General features: G+C 45.2%; 1 protein-coding gene across 1 annotated transcript in view; it reads right to left on the bottom strand.

Moving 5' to 3' along the window:
* ITIH5 (inter-alpha-trypsin inhibitor heavy chain family member 5) overlaps positions 1-16955 on the bottom strand; it is a 43423-nt gene extending 26468 nt beyond the window's left edge. The window contains exons 1-5 of the mRNA XM_017807862.1: positions 16761-16955; positions 13265-13309; positions 9111-9274; positions 7775-7882; positions 6340-6590 (exon numbers count right to left, since the gene is read on the bottom strand). Coding sequence (XP_017663351.1) covers positions 6340-6590; positions 7775-7882; positions 9111-9274; positions 13265-13309; positions 16761-16880 — 688 coding nt within the window. The 5' untranslated portion in view covers positions 16881-16955. The remainder of the gene's footprint in view (positions 1-6339; positions 6591-7774; positions 7883-9110; positions 9275-13264; positions 13310-16760) is intronic.
* Between the last annotated feature and the right edge of the window lie 4577 nt (positions 16956-21532).

Raw genomic sequence — 21532 nt, 5'->3', positions numbered from 1 at the left:
CTTTCCCCCTTAACCCAACTAGGAATTGAAAGCACCAAAATAGATTCTCAGCTGATGTTGTTCTTGGGTGCTTCAGCTCTCACAGTGATTATTCCAACACTCCTCCGAGGCACAGAAATTCTATTATATCTGCTCATGTGCTGGTTAGAATTGGTGGGAATGAGCTGCTCAGTTGTGAGGGGAGGTCTCAAATCTTTGCCAAAGGGGGCCCAAGAAGTCTGTAGTAAGGCAGGGAAAATAGGGGATGGGTGAGATTCAGTTCCAGTTTAGGTGTTCACAATGCAAATACCTACATCTAAGCTTATTTTCTAGGCTCTCACTATGCAAGTAAAGATCAGGTCAAGAGTGTCAGAGATTAGGGTATGATACATCTGGCCAGAGACATACGTATGCTTTAGGATAATTTTAATTATGTGCTATAGCTCATTAACAATAGTGATCCCAATGACAAGGTACAGGCAGCTCCTCTCCAGGGGTTTCTGTAATTCTGTTTATGTAATGAGAAGTGCCCTTTGTAAAGGGCTTTGAGCAGCATTAGAGAAAGGCAATGTGACATCTGTATGCAACACTGAACACAACCTCACATCCAGATCCCCACAGTGATTTACAAAATCAGAAATGTGTGATTATGACCATTTAACAAGCAGAAAAATGAGGCATGGAGTGGTTACCTAACTCACCAGACTTCCCACAGGTCAAAGGCCATGGAAATGCCAGGACTAGAGTTCCTGAGGGTTTACAAAATGATTAGTCAAATCTGTGACTTTTACTCTAAAGTTCTATGTACAGTCTAGGCTCCTCTGGGCAAAGGAATGAAAGCAAGATTCATAAATCAATAGCACTCCAGGATGTTACTTCAATTATGACTTGGCTTTACTTTATAGCTGTCCTGTGAGTGCATTTGAATAGACAAGGCACAAGACTGTACCAGTGAGATAGGGAAGGGTTTTATCATAGACCCAATTTTACACAGATAAGTTGTAGTTGGAGCACCTGGAATATGAAACAAACTCCCCAAAAAAAGACTTGACCAAGGAGACTGAATGACAGATATTACTTAATTTCAGTAAAGTTAAGAATTGACTCTGCATCATTTCTCCTACTGTGTCAATTCCAATCCATCCATCCTGATGGAAACAGAGAGAGATACCCATCCAATACATCGAAATCATTTAAGGACAATAGTGTTGGATCTTAAAGGGGGCTTATAAAATGATTACGAAGAGCTTTGACATTTTTTCTAAAACCTGTGTCCAGTTCAGATTTCTCCTGACACAGAAAAGTCATAAATCAATATCTCTATAAGATTTTACCTCTGTCTTGACTTGATTTTACTTTTATAGCTGCCCTTTGATCTCATAAATCAAGAGATCCAATATGTTTTTAATACACAGTGCATCAGATCTGCTTGTACTGGCCTCCCTGGATTTTCCATCTGTCTCCTATCGCTTCCAAAATCCCATTTAACTGCCAGTGTGTGAGAAATGCCCAGACTTCATATAAATGGCTTAACAGTTCATTTATATTTTCTGATCAGAGGGTTTCACGTTATTTCTCCTCAGCTGCCGAAAGGAAAACTTTGTTGTGGGTTAGGCTGCTTGGCTGTATCACGGTAGGGTCAGTGAGAGTCAGTCCCATGCTGGAAACAGAAGCTCCCTTCTTATTCCTACTGCAAATACACATCTGTGGCCTTTGGACAGCTCTTCTGTGTTTCTCTGCCACAAGTACAATGTGAGGACAATTTCCTGTGTCACAGCAGCATGAGTTCCAGTCTTACCATTTCTATGGACCATCAGAAATTAGATGAGTTTGGTAGCAACTCCATGGCTCAGTTTACCCTCTGTTAAATGGGCATAATCACATTTATCCAGTGATCACAATTATAATCACATGTATCCAGTTTTGTAAAACAATGTGGAAACTGGATGGATCGTGTGGATCACATTGCCCCCTTCTATTACTCCTTGAAACACTCCGTGGAGGTGATAAATACCATCCCTTGTAATACAGGCAGTCCTTTAGGAATCTTTGGAGAGGAATTTTCCAAGGCTGCCTCGTTTAGCCATTGTAAGTGAAAAGACTTGCTGAGGAAACTCTCCCATCTTCTCTTCGCATCCACTCATCTCCAGCCCCAGGAGAGAGATCAAAGACCAAAAAATGGTATGCTAGAAAGAGTCCAAAATATATTTATACATATATATACATACATATGTACACACACACACACACACACATAAATATATAATTTTTTTTTTCCCATGTAATAACAGAAATCATGTCTGGAAGGCAAGTTATCTAATTCATCCCATGTTCCCAGACTGAACCCCTTCCTACTTAGTTTTATGTCATGGTCAGGAAACACTCTAGACCTCCAGTAATGGAAACTCAGTGCCTGCCCTTGCCAGTCCATTCCAGAGCTTCACTTTGTTCACTGTTAGACATTTTCAGTGTCTAACTTACATTTTTCCTTCTGGATCATAAACCCATGACTTCTTACTGACATAGAAAGCACAATAACCTTTTCCTCCTTGCAGCAGCCTTTTATATATTTGAATACAGTTCTTATGTCTTCCCCCAGGTTTCTTTTTTAGGCAGCACTTGATAGCTGGATCACAAATACTCTCCTCTGTTTATTGGCCTTGTTCTTCTTAAACAAGTGACAGAGAGAGGAAAATTATGAGATATTTCAGAGTCCAGAGCATGGATGAGCTCCAAAGACTTGAGCTGATCTGTGATCACACTTAAGTAGTTAGTAGGGCCTTCAGACAAACTTTCCACCAAATTCAGCTAAAGAAGTAAACAGAGCAGGAAAAACCATTTTTCATAGGAAACTGTCGTCCTCACGGGATGAACAGTTAAACCTAAATTATTTTGGAAACTGGCAGGATCAGGATTAGAACTCAAATGCAAAGTTCATTCTCTGCTAACACATGGAAATTTCCAGATAGCTGTGATAAGAAATAAAAACTTTTCTGAGACCTTTAACTTCGGAAAGAAACAGTCATTCTCGAGCAGCCCAGTGTCTCCTGCGCAAGTCCATGACTAGTTCTCCCACTGCTACACGGGAGGAAAAGGATGAGGACAGCATCCCTGAGAATGCTGAGTAGGACATCACTCAGAAAACGGCTCTGTTCTGGGGTCACCAGAGAAGGTCAGGATCACTGGCCTCAATGTCTCCTGTTTTGGGGTTTGTGTGTGACAGAGGATGACACCTGCAACATGCCAAAAGATCCTTTTCCAAGACTCACATGCCTAATACCTTCCTTTGGGAAAAATACAAATCCCAGATGGAGCCATGTGCACATGAGTTTCTGTCAAAGGAAATATCCTAGAAAGACCTGTCATCACTTTGTTTTCTCTCCATATTCAGAGAGGACTTATGCAGGACTTTCCAAGAACCTCTGTTAAGAGCAGAGCATAGCTTTACTTTTCATATATCCCTGGAATTCTGTGGAGCCACGTCCAATCATTGTATCTTTTGCCCTTACAACCAAAACCAGGCAGAATTGAGCTATTTTTTTCCACTATGCTTCCTGTATGGTGCATTGGCTCTATGGATAGCTTGTGGAAAGCACCACAGATGTAAGAAGATTGGTCCGTGAAATAAAGGCAGATCAGCCATTCCTCCACTTTTGGTCATCTAAACAATTGTTATTACTTTTTCATTAGTTTTTCTAACAACACTTATTGCCACAACAAGTTGTCATTTCAGTTATGAACATTCATCACTGCTGGTGCTCATCATTTGATGAGTCCAAAGCCAAACTTATTTGATTTTTAACTTAATTTGCCTATCCTACTGTATATCCTCAGGACCAGCGCAATAAAAAGCATTTCTTACCCAGGTCAGTCAGAGTCAAATGTACCTAAATGACTTGGGAAAGCTACATCCCATCCTGAATAGTGGCTTCACAATGGTTTGAACATATTACTCAAAACGTCATTTAACTGATGGCTGATGGCTCAATACATTTTTCACCCAATACTCTCAAGGTAATTTATTAATACTTATCAAAATCTCATATTTTATCATTAACTGTGAGATAAGAGAGACATGTTTGTAGACATAGGAAATTGAGGAAGAGAGTTTTCACGACATATTCAAACTCAAACCAGTCAGGCAGTACCATTTTCCAATGTTCAGGCCTCCATTCCTTATTTGCTCTTTTTTTTTTTAAGTCACAGCCTCTAAATTTGGGCACCACAGGTAACACAGCATATCAGCTTTTGATGTGGCATCTTTTGCTGGCCACCTACTTATTAGATTGCTTCCATGCTCTCCAATCAAGGGGCATGGAATTTTTTTAAGCCACAGAATTCAAGAAGAGACCAGACGATGTCTTTTTCCTCATTTACTGGCGGTTTGCAGCCTGTCTGCCAAGCAGCCACTCTTTAAATGTAAGACCTGCAGTTCACCTTTATGCAATTTGTCTTTCACTTCAGAACCCATAGCCTTCTCTTGAGGTCTCACTGAATGAGCAGTTCTTATACTCTGGGGTCTTTAGGTGCCACAGGAGCAAGAAGGATTTGGAGGGAGGATCTAATGACTCAGGTGGTTTGCTTTTTGGATCCAGCTTGAGAGATGACAGCTGGCTGGAATACAGTGGACTTCCAAGTAAAATACTTCTTGCCTTGGCCTTGCCCTCCCTGAGTGTGTTCTTGTGGTTTCCATTTGTGTTCAGAAAGAAAGGAAGATCCTGTTGTCTGCTCCAAGTGTGATTGAGCTTGTTGGCCAGAAGACATCACAAGCAATAAATCCCGTCCAAAACAATCTATCCTTCTCTGTGACCTATATGAGACCCTTCTGACATCCTCTGCCAATTCTTTTTTCAGTCTGGCTGCTGGTAATGTCCTCTTCTCTTCCCCATCTATTCTTAAATCATAAAGAAGCTCAGCCAACCTACTAAATCCATTAACCCTGTACTCTCTGACTGGCACTCCCTGAGCACTGGTGAAGGCTTGAGCTGGCAAACACACAACCCACTCCTGACTGCCCATGGTAGATCCCAAAAAAATGCTTTCAGCATTTCAATGGCTTCTATAGCAGTGATTTCATCAACAGCTCAGGGTGATTCCAGACAGAAAGGACCTGTAATTGAAATCTGAGCACGGATAAAGCACAGGGAATCTCAGCTTCAGCTGCATTGCCCATCCTGCAATGGGACATCTATTTTACATACATTTTACTGGCTAGGGAGAATCCTGAGCTTGGGCCCATTTTTGTATGAGCTGTTTGAAATCTGAAGCACGGTGCCAAGAAGGATCAGTGCTCCCAGATTGCCATTTGGACAGCAGGTTACGTGAGTTTTCCCTGTATGTCATTTCCATACAGGAATTTCCATACAGCACTGGACCAACAGCGTGTCTGTTCTGTTTAGTTCTGTCTCTAACCTTGATCAATGCCAGATGTTTTGCAGGAAACCACATTCCACAGTGCAGTCTGATATTCCCTGATAGGTCTGATATTCCCTGATAGGTGAAAAGGGCTCCCTGCCCCTCCTGATGAGGAGCAGGGCACATTCATCACACGGCACGTGGATGTACGACACAGAGGTTAATTGAGGCTTGACCTGAAGTTAGTCCAAGTCACTGAGAGCCTTGATTTCAATGTGATTTGGATTAAATCAGTAGGTTCCCACCGAGCAGCCAGTTTAACTCCAGTTCATATGCTTTAGAATCCTCACCTGGCAGACATGAACAGCTCCTCTGATTTTGCTGGTGTTGCATCACTTGGAGTAACTGAGGATCAAGGCCAACAACACTCTACATCCTGCTTCCAGACTCACTCTCTTTTTTTGATGTTTTTTGTCAACATGTAGCAATCACAATATCCTGTGTCCCTCACTGTTGGTTTACACCAGAAAAATTACCTTTACTCTGTCTGAACAGTGAGCAAGGACAGTTGGGGGTAAGAGGAGATACTCAGATCACCCTGAGTGCTTTGGCAAAACATGGATTTTCCTCTTGGAACTTCCCATATTCTAAAGTGCAGGATTTCCTATCTGCCTTGGCATGGATGGATGGAAAAAACAATTCACTTAAAATAAACAGTTCCCAGGAGATGTGGAGCCAGAGAAGGGACTGCCCCAATGCTGAGCACAAGGCCTGAAGGCCCAGTTCAAAGCTCTTAAAAGACAATAGCAAAAAAAAAAGTCCTATTGAGATGAATGGGATCAACCCTGTGTTCATTAAGCTTCAAAGTTCTCACATGCTTGTGCACAGATACCACACAGACACAATCATCCACAGAAAATAGATTCAACTCTGCCAGGCCGCTTCTTGAGAAGTGATTAAGGCCCCACAAGTAACCAAACCGTGGGTTATAAAATCTCTCCTTACCTTCAGCTTTCCCATTGCCTTTCTGCTTGCTGTTTCGGAGGGGAGGCACTTCCAGTGAAACTATTCCTGAGTTCTCCAGGATGTTCACCTCCACTCGCAACCTCCCCACCAGCTGCTGGGGCCGGATGCTCACCGTGTACTCGTATTTTCCCAGTCTTCTTTGCAAAAGTTCTTCATAGTGCAGTACAAACCTGGCCTGCATCTTGCGAGGAATGAACACAGAAGCTTTGAATGTCTCGTAGCCATTCTCCCTGGAAGGAAAATCCAAAGACACCTTCACAGCCCATACACGTGACACATTACCTCCTCCAGCGAATGACGAATCTGGGCTTTGTTGGTTCGATAAAAGTATTTCCTCTCAGTGAACATGTGAAACCACCAAGAAAGAAAACACTGTAATGCTTCACAAAGATTTGGGCCCATAGGAGGCTTCCACGGATGGAAAGGTCTGACTAACTTCATGGTATTGAAGTTGTAACTCATGGAATTTCTGTGTGCTCCCTCCTGCTTAAGCCATAACCACCAGTAGGGATTGCAATGGCTGCATCCAGCTTATTCTGGGTTTTGGGGGATGGATGGCAACAGGTTGGCAAGGGCTGCCTGGAACAGTGACTCAGACATCTTGCTGGAATGCAAATATGACTAACTGACTTTATAATTAGTGGGCAGCCCAGGGCCTGTTGAGCTCTCCTAAACACCAGGATCTCCCACCTGGGTGGGAGACACCTCCTAAGGTTACTCGTCAAGGCTGAGAGTATCCTTGCTGCAACAGATTCTTGGTAATTGCACCCTGAACTTTGAAATCTTAAGTGCTGTAAAGGATTGATTGCACATTTATAATCCTTTAGACACAAATCACTGACCAAGTCTGGGACTAGGAGTGGATCCAGCCACACCTGGGCTCCTCTCCGAGAAGGAGTTCAGAAAGAAAAGTTCTTTCTGAACTTCATGGTTCAATGGGAGGATCTCCCTGACAGTTCTGTCTGAGCCTGCTCTCTATGCAGTAAATAATCAAGTGTACCTTGCCACTGAATCTTGTTGAACCACTGTCACATTTATCATTGAACTTTGTTAACTTACTGCTTTATATAAATAAGGTGCATTGTTGCTTCTATCTTGAAGCAAAGCGGATAACTCCATCCACGACAGCACCTTCATTTCCCTGCCTGCCATTCAGGAAGTAACAAGAAATCTTTCCCTCAGTAGAACATCCTGGAGCATCTTGGAGGTGAAAATGTTGTGTGACAGGGTGAGAAAAGGCCACGTGCAGTTTTACATGACTTGGAGTATGGGAATGACAGCAGGCGGTGCAGATAACATTCTGTTTAGCTGCCTCTCCCTATAAATCCATGCATGGGGATGCCAAAGCAGCCAAGACAGAGATGGCAGGAGAGTATATCACTTTCCAGAACACAGCCAAATGCACAACACTTACCTTCCATCTGTAGAGCTAGAAGGTTTCTTATCCCCTGTTTTGTCATCGCTGCTGTTTTTCTTTTCTTTCCCTGTGACCTCTCCGTAGTAAGTCTTGTTGCCGATGCTCCTGGAGAGACCAGAGGTGTCAGCGTGATCACTCTGCACCCATGTACAGTGACAGCTCTACAGATTGCTGTAGATGAGTTCACAGACTGTGCACAGTGAACAGTCTGAGTGTGCTGCTGGTGTAACTCTCCTGGAGTCACTCGAGTCGCTGAGTCAGAAGCTGACTTAGAAGTTCCCTGGCTGGTAATACCAGCACAGTACATTTTTAGCCCAGGAGTTTACCTCTCTAAAATGCCAGTCTGGTAGGTAATCTCTGAAGCGTAAGGATGCAGCAGAAAGCAAAACAATTGCCAAGAATCCCAACAAGAACTTTTTATGTCTGTTCTGGGATCCACCATCTGTGTGAAGGCACATGGAGATATTCAGGATGGCTGCTCTCAAGAAGCTACCTCCCTGACTAAGTGTTTCTCCCTTGGAATGAGTTACAGAGCAATGCAGTCCACAGGGAAACAACCCTTAACATATATTTTGTGTGGCCAACAGCAAAAGTCTGTTATTCCTCCTACTCAGTCCAAAAGCCTCTCTAAAAGAATGAGTCTCCTATCTGCTATGGTCAGATCTGAAGCTGTGGCTTCAATATCTACCCATAGAGAGGATCTGAGCATGACCAAACCAAACACATTTTTGATACAAGAGCTTAATTTATTCCTTAATAAGTCATTTCAGTATGAACTTGGTTGCCCTCTACAAGACTTATTATCCACAGAGAATTCCTGGCACCTCCAGCAGCCAATGAATCTGTTTGATGGTTGGGGTTGATTCCTGCTCCACTGACACTGTAGAGTAACAAGAACAACGGAACAAGAAGCTTCTTAGGCACCAGAGTCAGTCAGGCAAGATAATAAATATCATGTGCCAGTGTTGCTGAAACTTTAGCTTGAAAGGTTTCTGTGGTCTTGGAGAGATTTTTCTGGTTCAGATCAGAGACAGAGGAGGAGAAGGAAGTTGTTAAAAGACACTCAGATGGGAAATAGAATAGTTTCCTTCCACATTTACACTGAGGACTTGAATTTAGTATCCGGTAATCCAAGGGATTTACTCTGTGCTTTGGGGCCATGCCTAATCTCAGGTGGAGTATAAAGTGCATGTGTGTTTCAATTTTCCCCAAAGAAATGCAAAAAGGCCTTGATACAGTCCCGCTGAAGACTTGCTAGCTTTGGAAATCCCAGAGAACCATCTGTGGGATGGGAGAACCATTGCCCACTCAGCTGCCAGCATTACTTACTCACATGGTAAAGTTGGAGATGAAGGCTGCAGCTGGGATCTGCATCTCAAACACGGCTTCCCGTGCCTCAGATCCGCTGTTCACCATCGTGCAGGACACCGTGGTGAAGGCATAGCGGGAAATGATTGTGGATCTCACGTTGAACTCAGACATCCGAGGCCTGGTTTCCTGTGGGGATCAAAAGGTTAGCACTGGCAGCTGGATAACACAACCCTTCAGTGTTTCAATGGATTTAATGCTTAATATGCTCAAGTAAATTCCCACCCTATGAGTATTAGACACCTCTGCGAAAACCAGTTGACAACAGGCAAGGTGGGCTTGCCCTCAGCATTTCAGATGAGCTTTAAAAGGTAAACCAGGGACATGGCACTGCCTTTGTTCATGCACAGAGGCCACAGTCATTCTCCAATGCTTGGGAAGATTCTGAGAGCTCTGATTATGCCAGCCTGTATGTTGGGAAACACGCTGATAAAATCCATCTGTGTCCTAAACTGCAGCCTTCAACTCTGACTGTGTGAGAGGAATAGGATTAGTCCCTTATGGCCTGGGAAGAAAAGACCAAAATATATTCCCACGGGGTCCAGAACTGTGTCACAGAACCTGGCCTCTGTACTGTGCACAAGAGCAGACGGAAGGTTTCCTGAAAGGCTGAGATCACTGTGTGTGAAGCAGCATCTTCAGATTCATACAGTCAGATCCATAAGTTGTGTAAGCAGAAAAACTGCTGTCCCTGGAGTCAACCGAGTCCTCCTCTGCTGAGAATCCATGCTGGAAGTCTCAGCCAAGAGATGGAAGAGACTTAATAAAAAACACTGACACTGTGACATCTCAAGCAAAGTATTTTAAGCTTTTTAGCCCACACTGGATTCCTTCCAGCAGAGAAGCAGCAGAGACAGCAATGAATGACACACGATGTAGCAATGGAAGCTAAAAGCCAATTTCTGCTTCTTGGGAATGTGTTTTCGTGCACAAGTCTACGGTTGGAGCATTTATCCAGTCTAATGTGTTTTTTTTGACAGCAACATCTCCATGGAGCTCAAATGTTTTCTTCCTGGAAGACTTCAGTGTATTTAACTGTAAGCAGCCCTTACGAAAAAAACCCTGTGCATTGACTTAAACAATCAAAGACCAAACCTCCAAAAGCAGAAGGGAGCTAAAGGGTAAAATACACTGCAAATACAGAGGAACTTCACTTAGCCAAATACAGAGAGACTCTTCCTACTGGGGTTGATAAAAAGTCATAGTCACGTAAGACTTGTGAGGACAAGAACGTGCTCTTCAGCTGCATGGCCAGACCTTTTCTCAGAACAAAAATAATTCTGGCAAATGGCTCAAGAAAGGGAGCAAGTGTTTGTATGAGTATGAAACAAGCACATTTCTTCAGTAGCTGATGAAGTGATTGAGTATCCAATTAACCAAGCCGCCAGGCTAGTGAATTCCAGGCAAATGGAAGAATGAGGATCCACTGGAAACAAACACAAAACTGCCAGCAGACTTGGCATAAAGCCCCTCCTACCTACACTTTCAAGGCTTGGAAAGACTGAAAAATGTGTCTCAGATGAACCCAATCATGATGGATATCTTTAACAGCTGGAGAATGTGTGATGAGCTCTGTGTCCACGATCATCCTGCTCAGCTCATATGGAGCACGTCGACAAGAGATTAGGACTTCCAGGGTGGGATTTGTCTCACTGATTTCAGGCAGCTCAGCGTGATGCATCTAGACTGGAACACCCCTGCTCAGATCTAATGTCCCACCCTCAGGCCACTGGTGGCTTTTACTCAATTGCTGATGATTAGAACTAGATCCTGCTGTTCTTAGGACATTCCCTGATGTTATAGGCATGGCTTTCCACCCTCATTATCCTGAAGCTGGAGAGGATGGGGAGTTTTGATTGGAAGTAGGCTTGTAGAAATGTTTTCACATACAATGAGGTGATGCTTCATTCAGTCTTCTACACCCCTAATTGCCTGTGGCATAGCAAGAGATACAGAGGATTTAATAAAGTAGAAATAGGAAGAATCTGAAAGTACAGCAAATTCTTTGGTTTCAGACCTTCTGCATCCACTCCTGTGTGCTGCAGTCAGTCATAAGCTGTGGGTTCAGACATGGATGACAGCTCAGCAGGAAAAAAAGATCAAGACCTTTGCCTTTCACTTGAGATACAAGGGGTTCTGCAGTGACATGTTTGACACTGTGAATGCACTTAAACTGCAGAAAGTCTTTTGAACGTGGCAGAGAACGTGAACTTGCCCTTGTTATGACAACAGCACAAGAATGGTTCTGTTGGGTGAGAACAAAAGCAGTTCTAACCCTGTAGCCTGTCACTGGCAGAGACCAACAGTATGTGCTTAGAGTATAAAATCAGCTCAACCTGCACTAATTCTACTCAGAAGTATTCTCTCTGTTTTCAGTAATCTGTGGCTGAAGGAACTCCTGGGTCAAGGGTGATATTTTTGTGCTTTATAAACCTTTGTGGATTTTTTTCTGTTATTTTACACAGCTGCTTTTTCAATCCATGTAAAATTTTAGCATCTGCAACATCTTGTAGCAAGGAGTTCCACAGCTTAAGAATATTTTATATGAAAATCCGCATCATTTAGGGTTTTTTTGCTAAAACTACTCTTTGCTGGCTTCAGCAAAGAGTCATAGAATCACAGAATGGTGAGAGTTGGAAGGGACCTCAAAGACCATCTTATTCCAACCCCCCTGCCATGGTCATGGGCACCTTCCATTAGAGCAGGCTGCTCAAAGCCCCATCCAACCTGGCCTTGAACTCTTCCAGGGATGGGGCATGTCTCTATCCCAGTGAACAACTCCAGTTCTGACACCCTCACAGACTGAGGAATGGCAAAAACAAATGAAATGAACACCCTTCCCTTTTCCTGGTGGACAGGAGTTGCTGTTAGAGGGATCAAATGCTGAATAAGGGCATCACATACAACTGAGGATGAGAGATCTGGTTCATCTTCCCATCCCTGCAAGGGATCTGCTATTCCTTGTATATAGAGAATATAAACGGTGGGGGCAGAGGCAGCTTCCAAACAGGTTGCTCAGTCAGGCTTGGCGGGCAGCCCAAGTTCCACTCTGTGATTCCTGTGCATTCCCTGGAGCTCTTGCACAATCCATCAGTGCCTGATGCTCTGACTTACAGCTGTGCAAATGCCTGTTTGTTTTCTGCCCTTTTTATCGAGGCCTTCAGAAGATGAGAGGCAGCACAAAGGAAAAAAAAAAAGCAAAACAAACCATTTGTTTAATATTATTATTATTGTGATTTATCATCCCTATTAAAAACAAAGTGAGGGAATGCCAAGGCAGCAGATTCACTGCTGTGAGGCAGGTTGGCTGGATGCTTTATGGAGGTGTCCTGGTTATTATGATGAACTAGGAGCTGAAATTTTTTTGCCAAACAAATTGTTTTATGCTTGTTTACATCAAATGTTTGGAAAGACAGAAAAGAGCTGAAGATAAATGAAACCCATTCCACAATTTTCCCTTTATCAGTTGCTTACATCAAAACAAACTGCCCATGTCTCAGATTAGAAGTAATAAACTGGTAATAAGTCTGAGAGGTGTTTTCCTCTAGGCTGCTGATTCTAATCTGTCAAAGATCAAAGGGACTAGAAGCTATTAAGGTGATGGTTGTTCAGTGTGAAATGAGTTTCACCAGTTCTCAACTGGGAGGTCCCCAGAAAAGCCAGAAAAATAACTGGCTGTGAACAGCAATTCCACTGACTGCCTAACTACAGCTAACTCTTAGATTCCCATGCTGAAAGAAGGATATTGGCTTCCTTGTTTTCTTCCTTTCCTCAATAGATTTTGACGAACAGCAGAGATCTCCAAATTTCAAAGCAAACTCTGCCTTTCTCTTGAAATCCGGTGAGATTTCATCAGGCTTTTCACTGTGTGGTTAAGGTTTGTAACACTGGATGCTCTTTCTCCAAGTGTGAGGGTGAGAAGACGGATTGGGAAGCATAAGAAGAACCTGTACCTGTTGCATTGATCAAAATGAAAAGATTTTTTTTGCCTCTTAGAATCTCGTTCTACCCATTCTGCCATCACCCCCTGACATCCTGGGCACAGGGATGCACACACAGACACATACAGGGAAAGTGTGATTGCCTTGAGGTAAAATAAAGACGGGGTGTGATACGTACCAGCCTCTGCAGGAATTTGGCCTGTCTTGGGACACGGCGAGCGACCTGCAAAGAGTTAAGGGAGTTAGTGGAGCCTTCTCAGCTTACAGCAGACATGGCACTTGTTTGAACCCAGACACGGGGGTGTGCGACTGATCACCCATGGCCAGGTTCAAATGCTCTTCTGGTTAAAATTAAAACCTGAGTCTCTTCCACATTAACAGGCCCATTGATCAAAGCTCAAGCAGTGGAATGCAGCTCTCTCAGGCAAGGAGGTACGGGGTGTTTTGAAAATGGTACTTGGCAAGAGACCTCCTATATATGATGACAGGAACCTCAGCCTTTAGCCCTGGCCCTGGGTGATGTGTCTCAGCTCTGGAAGTGTATTCCCTTATGGCTTCCTATGGAGTCACACAAAGCCTCTGTGTCTTTGCCCCTTTGCATGGTATATGGCACACTTCAATCCCTGGAAGTATTGAAGGCCAGGCTGGATGGGGCTCTGAGCAACCTGCTTCAGGAGAAGGTGTCCCTGCCCATGGGAAGGGTTTGGAACTAGATGATCTTTAAGGTCCCTTCCAACCCAAATCATTCCATGATTCTATGATTAGTTTAAATTAATGTTAAAGCTTCAGCTGTATTAATATTACCTCAAGAGCAGATCTGTTGCCTTAATACTCTCCACAGGTGCTGTGGATTTATTATGCAGTGACAGAAAAGCACTCTTTATGTGCAAAAAGGGAATAAAGATATTTAAACTGAGACACAGATCTTATTATAAAATGAAGTACTTCACTTATGACAGTACAATCATACTCACTGCGTCACCCTCCACAACTCCTCTGACTTCCCTCCACATGGTGTCTCAGCTCAGCAACACCTCCAAATCAAATCTCTCCCCAAAGCAGAGAGTACAAGTCTCTTGTCAACGAGGGAAGCCAAGTGCCTTCTTAAAATGTCAGTGGAACTCCAGAGAGCAGAGGAATGCGATGATATCTTTTTACCTGATTTGCCCTTTCTGTTGATTTACACTGAAATAACATCAGCCCTTGCCAAAGAGATGATTTTATGTCTGTTTATATCATGCCTTGAAAAGCTCAGGAAAGCCCAATGGGGAAATTAAAGTCTCATCCACTAGAATCCTTATTATTTCCTGCTGCATTATTTAAGCCAACATCTTGTAAAATTAGAACCCAGGGAAAACAGCTCCCTCGGGAAATTGTCAATGGAGAGGAGAATTATCTGCACTTTAAATTTTGGAAGAAACTTTCTGTCTGGGTCTGTTATATCAGGGAAGTAAAGCCCCTCAGGACCCTGCTGTGCCAGGCTGCAGTCTCCATCCCTGTAGGTTCTTCAGAACAAGCCAGATAAATGTCTGTGAAGTCAGTCCTGTTTGGAGCAGGGGCAGGGATGAAGAGCCAATAGTCCTCAGTACTCTTTTACTAAAGGTTTACCTTTTGAAACAAATCCACCTTTTTCTGCATGGCATGGTAACAGTAATATTTAATGACTAGTTGGTGAGACTGGAACCTTGGTTACTGGTTTTATCTTTGCCTACCACACACCCACCAGAACCTTAGTTACTGGTTTTATCTTTGCCCACCCACATGTTTGCTTGCTTATTTGCACAAGAAGGCTTTGTATGACTTGGCCCCTTTAAGATGTACCTTCTAAAGTCTTGGGGATAACAAATGGACATCAGTGAGGAGCTAAGGAGCCCCAGATAGCAGTGTCCTGTTTGGATAGGGCTTCATGACTGCTGCCAAAGCACCGGTGCAGGGTTTATGATCAGTCCATCGGACTATGCTAAACAGGCAGCTTCACTAACATCATCTAACTGGAACAATTTCCGAACTACTATCAATCTTTAGCTTTACAGCCTTCCAAAACATTCATTAAAGACAAGTAATTGCTGGTAGTGACCCCATAACTTGTTGCCATCTGCTAGTCCTAGCATAGTATATGTAATACAAGCTGTGCAGTGGATTTGTTTATAGTGTAGCATCTTGACCTAGGGGAGTACCTGCCTGTTCTTAACCTGGCTCAGGTGTTCAGTGAAGACAGACAGATGCCTTCTTCTAGACCTGGCTGTCCCAGGGGACTAGATCACCACTACCACTGCTGTTCTGGTGGGAGTTACTGCTGCCCTTGCTCTGCCAGCAACATAGCTCCTGTGAAAACAAGGAGCCTCAAGCAACATCAGCCACGTTATTTCAACACTGCGAGCCAGTCGTTGAGCTTTACAACTGATTTCCCCCCTAAAGCAGGTATGTGAGTGTTCCCAGCTCCCACTCCACTGGCAGCACACTGGTGGAGATATTTTCTCCCACTTGGACTGGTGGGTCTGTAAGACAATGTTGGTTTGTGGCTGAATTCCCCAAAAAGGAATATGTGTTCATAGTAATCACGATTTACAACAAAGTTGCTCAGGTCCTCGTAGTGGAGAGAGGTGAACATTTCTGGGGAGAGATCCTTCCCATTCCAGGTGGGATGAGCAACTGAATAACCAACTCTCAGACAGGTACAGGTATATATATGGAAAGTCTCACTCTTCCCACTTTTCCCTACTGCATGGCAGAAGATGCCAAATACAGGGAAATACTGACACTTTAAACACACTGGAGTATCCCACCTGACCTCCAGCAAGGCACAGGTATCCCACAGGTCCTGTCAGACCCACATGGGTGTCTCAGATGCTACAGAGCCTCTCTCAGATCTGATCAAATTTGGATAACAGATTGATGCCTTAAGTGACCCAAAGTCACGAGTGGTATCTGTTACAGACCTGAAGGATGTGAACACAGACCTGAAGCTCAGCCTTTTATAGAATCATTGAATGGTTTGGGTTGGAAGGGACCTTAAATGTCATCTAGTTCCAAGCCACCTGCTATGGGCAGGGACACCTTCCACTAGCAATGGACCACAGCCTCCCAAACCACCACCCAAACTCTCTTGCTAACTTGCAAAAAGTTCATTGCCCTTTCAGCACCATTTCCTCAGAAAATCTAAGCCACAGAATAACACAACATAACAGCCCTCACTTGCAGAATAATGGATTTGTTTTCATTGTCAATAAGCATTTTAGAAGCTGAAATTCGTGCTATTTGTTTCGTCCAGCGCGAGTTAAAAATCCAGTACAGTAAAACCATAGGCAGAAAAACTTTCCTTCGAGCCTGAAATACTCTGAATTACTCAGACTGGCGTGTGGCCAGGACACTGCGTTAACTCCCTTGTCCCTGTGAAATGCCTCGTTAGCACAGCCGTGGGGATGTCGGAGTGAGCCCATCCCCTGGCTGTGGCACCCACCGCGGGAGGGTGATCTCCTGGCTTAGCACCTCCAGCACCTCCGACAACTTCCATGCTCCTTAAGAGCAGCCTCCCACGGAGCTGAGCCGCAGGGACAGGTGGAATAAATGTGTTTTTATCAGACTGCCCTGCATCTCGACGCTGATGGTTAAGAACGGACAAGCCAAGCCCCGGCCACTTGCTGCTCCCGAACAACCACCGCCTTAAAACCTACCTGCTCCACGATGCTGGAGTCTGCCAGCAGCTGCTCCTCCAGATACCTGGCCATCAGCTCCGAGTCGGGCTGCCCCGCCGAGGTGGGGAAGCCCCAGCAGAGCCACAGCCAAAGGATCATGTCGGAGGGGAGCGCCGGGGGGCTCCTGCCCCGCAGGTGAGAGGAGAAGCCCCGCTGCTGCCGCTGCGGCGCTGCCGGACCGGCTGCGGGGAGGCTGACAGGACACAACGACCCACCCTCTTCTCCTCCTTCCCGGCTCGGGACCGGCCCCTTTTCCACTTAGGGCGCTGCAGGGAATCCTTTCAGGGTTTCTATCCCTCAGCCAGGGGTCCTGTGGGAAGGAGGCACCGCCGTGCCCCTCTCGATGCCACTCACCCATCTTGCCCCATGCAGCGGAAAGGGGAGATACCGGGGCTCCCTGAGGTGCTGCCACTTGTCATTTTGGCACCAGCAGCACCCCGTGGTGGCCCTCAGTAAGGGGAAGGCTGAGGGGACATTTCCTACACCTGGTTGGGTGCTGAGGAAGGGACAAGGTGGTGCCCAGTGCCTCCAACCCCCCCCCTTAGGGAGCACAACCACAGGATGTGCTTCAAGGCTGGGGCTTTCCCAAGGGGTGGCAAAACCCTCTATGAAGGAAAAGCTTCTCCTACTCCCCATCTGGAGAGCACTGGTTGGTTTGGGAAAGCTGTGCCAAGGGCAGGGCAGAGCCCTCTCCACACCCTCACCTTGGCACCCTACTGGGTATCCAGGTGCCTCCCTTTGGGAAAGATGGCCAAGAGCCCTATGTTCACCCCTCTTTCTTTCCTATACAGACTCCATTTCTCAGTTGAGCAAAGCTGGGGTGCTTTTCAGGTCCTGCTCTTCTTCTCTCCATTTCCCAGAGCCTTTTTCTCCCAGACCAACCCTGGGGTGAAGGTGGAACCTGCAGGGGAGGCTGGGTTCCACCTGGCAGCTGCCAGGGACACTCCTGCCAGCTGGCACTGACTGGGCACTGTGTCATCCCCAGGCATTTAGAAACTTGTATCTGCAGCATCCACCTCACCCTAAATTTGCTACTTTGTTTATCTATGCCAGCAGTAACTTCTCAAATCCAACAGAACCAAATTTCCTCTCTTTTGGTTTGATTGCCTTTTTTTTTTTTATCTTATATTTGGCAGGTGCAAGGTACTGCACGCACAAACCTGGCATGACTTAACCACTGTATTTTCTGTTTCCTTTCCAGCTCTGACTCATCAGGGACTGAAGCCGTTGTGGTTCATCTCCCAACCATGGCAGTGACAGTCCAATGAGTAGCTCAATGTCTCTGTGGCCCTGCTGTCCTCCAAATCTAGCGTGTGTTTTGGAGGAGTAGGAATGTGCTTGCCCCCCTTGCAGAAGGGATGAGGGAAGCTGAAGATGGAGCAAAGGGAATGGCAGCACGGTCAACACCTTGGGAACTCCCTGTTAGCAAATTGATGACTCAGACTTAGGCTGAGCCTAGGTGGCACCATGTTCACATAGAAGCCCCTTCTGGCATTGCCAGTAGGAGGGAAACAGTCAAGGGCCTGGTTCCCTTTCCCACTGGAACCAGTCCACCACTTGCAGGTACAAAGGCCTCTGGAATAGCCACATCCCCAATGGGAGCTGCAAAGCTGGTCTGCACTGCAGAAATGATAAAGGACTGATGTGGCTGGAGAAGAGGAGATGATGGGAGAAAGCCAGAGAGAGGCTGTGGCAGGATACTTCAGGCCTCCAGAGACACCCTAAATGTTGCTCTATTGTCCTGATCCCTGCCAGGAGACAGCTGAGGCACTATCTTCATCTCCTCACAATTTCAAAGTGAGATGGAAGAGGTCTCAACCATCCTCTTGGGAATGAATGAAGACTCAAAGCTGGTTCAGGTTGAGGCCTTTTTTAAGGACATGTAAAAAATGGTTTGAAGTATTTTTCATCTGGTTCCAGTTTGTTTCAGCTCCTGCATGTCTTGTCTGGTTCAGAGAGAGAAGAGCACTGGAACAGCGTGGCAAGTAGGGCTGCAGCCTCCTGTGCCCTCACTGGTGACATTAGGTTGGGCTGCTCCTTGGCCTGCCCTGTCCATGTTTCACTACCCTGGGACACAGATGAATAAGAATCTTGCAGTGTATGCTTAGAAATGCTGGAAACAGGCATTTAAACCATGATTTTCCTACTGTTTTGGAAAACTTAGAGGAAACCAAGGCACCTCTGTAACAGAAAGTCAAAACTAGCCCTAAAAGTAACATTAGTTTCTGGCCAGTTTGAAATAACCATTGCACAGTCAAGAGGCATTTGGAATAACATCCGAATTTCACCAGCTGTTCCTCTTTGCCTCCTGACCAGCATTCAGCCACTCTGCTTCTCCCGCTGCACAGGTGAGGAGCTGAGGGCCAGAGTGAACCAAAACAGTGAGACCACCTGAAGATGCTGTGATAGAGCTGACCCTGAGCACACCTGGGGAAAGGAGGATGTTCAAGCCAGAACAGGATCCTCAAGCAGGTACGGGATAACCAACGGGCATGAGAGAGAGAACTGGGAAAGGCACTGCCCTTCCTGAAGGGATTAGGAGCAGCCAATATTGCTTATGTTCCCCTCAGCAAGGGCACGTGAGGACAGAGCACGTAGCTAAGTAAGACTGAGGTGTGTTTTAATGTGAGTTTTGGTGAGTGAACATTCAGCCTGGGGTCTTGATTGTTCACATTATCCCCTCTTCTGCCTCCTTGGAATACAGCCTCCTGATTTCAGGGGCAAACATGGCAGGCACTGTGCTGGGAATGCCCCTGGAGTCCAGGGCAAGCAGTTACTCGGGTGTGTTCACATCAGACATGTTTGAGGCTGACTTTTGCTGACTTAGCAGGGTGAGCAGCTGTTCTTTGGATGGGGGGGCTCAGCAAATTAAATTGCCTGGCAGGCCTGGGGCCAGCACGAGCAGAGACACCAGGGAGAGGCATGATCCAACAGCTGGGCTTCCACACACATTTCCCCCGGAACAGATCATGTTAAATCAAGGAATCTCTCTGTGTTGACACACAAACACAGGTGATGCTGACCTCATGGAGGGGCAGCTATGTTAAATGTCCAACTAGAAATATCTGAACCATGAACTAAATCTACCCAAAGCACTAACAAACTACAATTTTGTGGCATTCAAAGCCAGGAATTGGATAAAGAAATTGGCAAGAATCCCAAAGGGTTACACAGGTGCAGTCTTAGATAAATGTCCACAGGTAAAATTAATTACCATGGAGTTCAGGGAATTGCATTCCATATTTTTCTTCAGGTCTGAATCTAAGCAATCTCCACTGAAACATCTGGATAGGACCTGATGGTCCCCAGTTCTGACACTACTGAATGGTGACTGTTTTTCTGAAAGAATCACAGAAAGGTTTGGGTTGGAAGAGTAAAGATTATTTACTTCCAACCCCCCTGCCATAAGCAGGGATGCCACCCAGTAGATGAGGGTGCTCAGGACCCCATCCAACCTGGACTTGAACACTTTCAGGGATGGGGCATCCACAGCTTCTCTGGACAATCTGTGCCAGTGCCTCACCACCCTCTGCATAAAGAATTTCTTCCCAATATCTAATCTAAATCTCTCCTGTTTTAGTTTGAAACCATTCCCCCTTTTCCTGTCACTTTCTGCCCATGTGAAAAGTCAGTCTGCCTCTTTTTTATAAGCTCCCTCTAAATACTGAAAGGCTGCAATAAGGTCTCCGCAGAGCCTTTTGTTCTCCAGGTTGAACATTCCCAGCTCTCCCAGCCTCTGTCCACAGCAGAGGGGCTCCAGCCCTTGCAGCATCTTTGTGGCCTCCTCTGGACTTGCTCCAACAGGTCCACATTTTCCTTGTGCTGAGGACTTTAAACTTGGATGTAGTACTCCAGGTAGGGTCCCACAAGGGCAGAGAAGAGTATAAAGGTATTTTCTGGAGTCCCAGTGTCTGCTGATCTCCCGTTGCCATTAATTGTGTACACCTTGGCCCAGCAGAGCATTCCAGAACTTCCAAATCTGGTGTTATTCTGGTGAAAAATTCCCAAAGTCTCTGAAAAAGGTGCCTTGGTGATGGGGATGTCTGACTCTGTCTGGGGGACACCTTGAAGAGGTCACCAGAGCAGACAGGCAGCTTACTGAGTACTTGGTACATCCCTGATGAAGGGCAGTACAAAGAGAAGAAAGTTGAAACAACAAGAAACCCTTTTCTGTATGTCCATATATCATTTCTCACACTGACTAGTGTGTGGTGGGATGAATGTCAGGGCAGCAGCACCCTGGAAAAGTGTGTTGCCTTGCAGGTACTGCCTGTTCTTACCTGGATCACTGGAAATTTCCAGATATGAAATTTAAGATGGGAAAGCGAAGCTGGCTATCTCATAAGACACAGAAATGGTGACATTTCTCCTCGGGTGCAAGGCAAGTTAACACAATTTCATTATTATGAAGGACAGAAATGCCCAGCAGTAACTCCAGGTGGTTCAGGGAGGACAGTGCATGAAAAATCCCAGAGGAATCCCAGTCATGAGCGGACAGTTCATGAAACAACCCAATGGACACACAGCACAAAACATCCTACTGAGCTCCTGTTCTCCCCATGAAATTCTGAGGAGGTTCACAGAAACTGATGGTAAAGGCTCTGAGCATCCTCAGTTCTTATATTTTCTGTACCTTCTTGGGAAATTTCATCTTTTTGGACTCTTTTGAACAGTATATTTGAGCAGTTCGTGCCATCTAGTGGTCACACTGATTTCCTAATCTTGATATTTTTACAGAAAAAAAAGTTAAA

The sequence above is a fragment of the Lepidothrix coronata genome, unplaced genomic scaffold (genome assembly GCF_001604755.1).
Source record: "Lepidothrix coronata isolate B3197 unplaced genomic scaffold, Lepidothrix_coronata-1.0 Scaffold20, whole genome shotgun sequence".
Classification (NCBI taxonomy): domain Eukaryota; kingdom Metazoa; phylum Chordata; class Aves; order Passeriformes; family Pipridae; genus Lepidothrix; species Lepidothrix coronata.
This window is presented reverse-complemented; position numbering and strand designations above follow the sequence as displayed.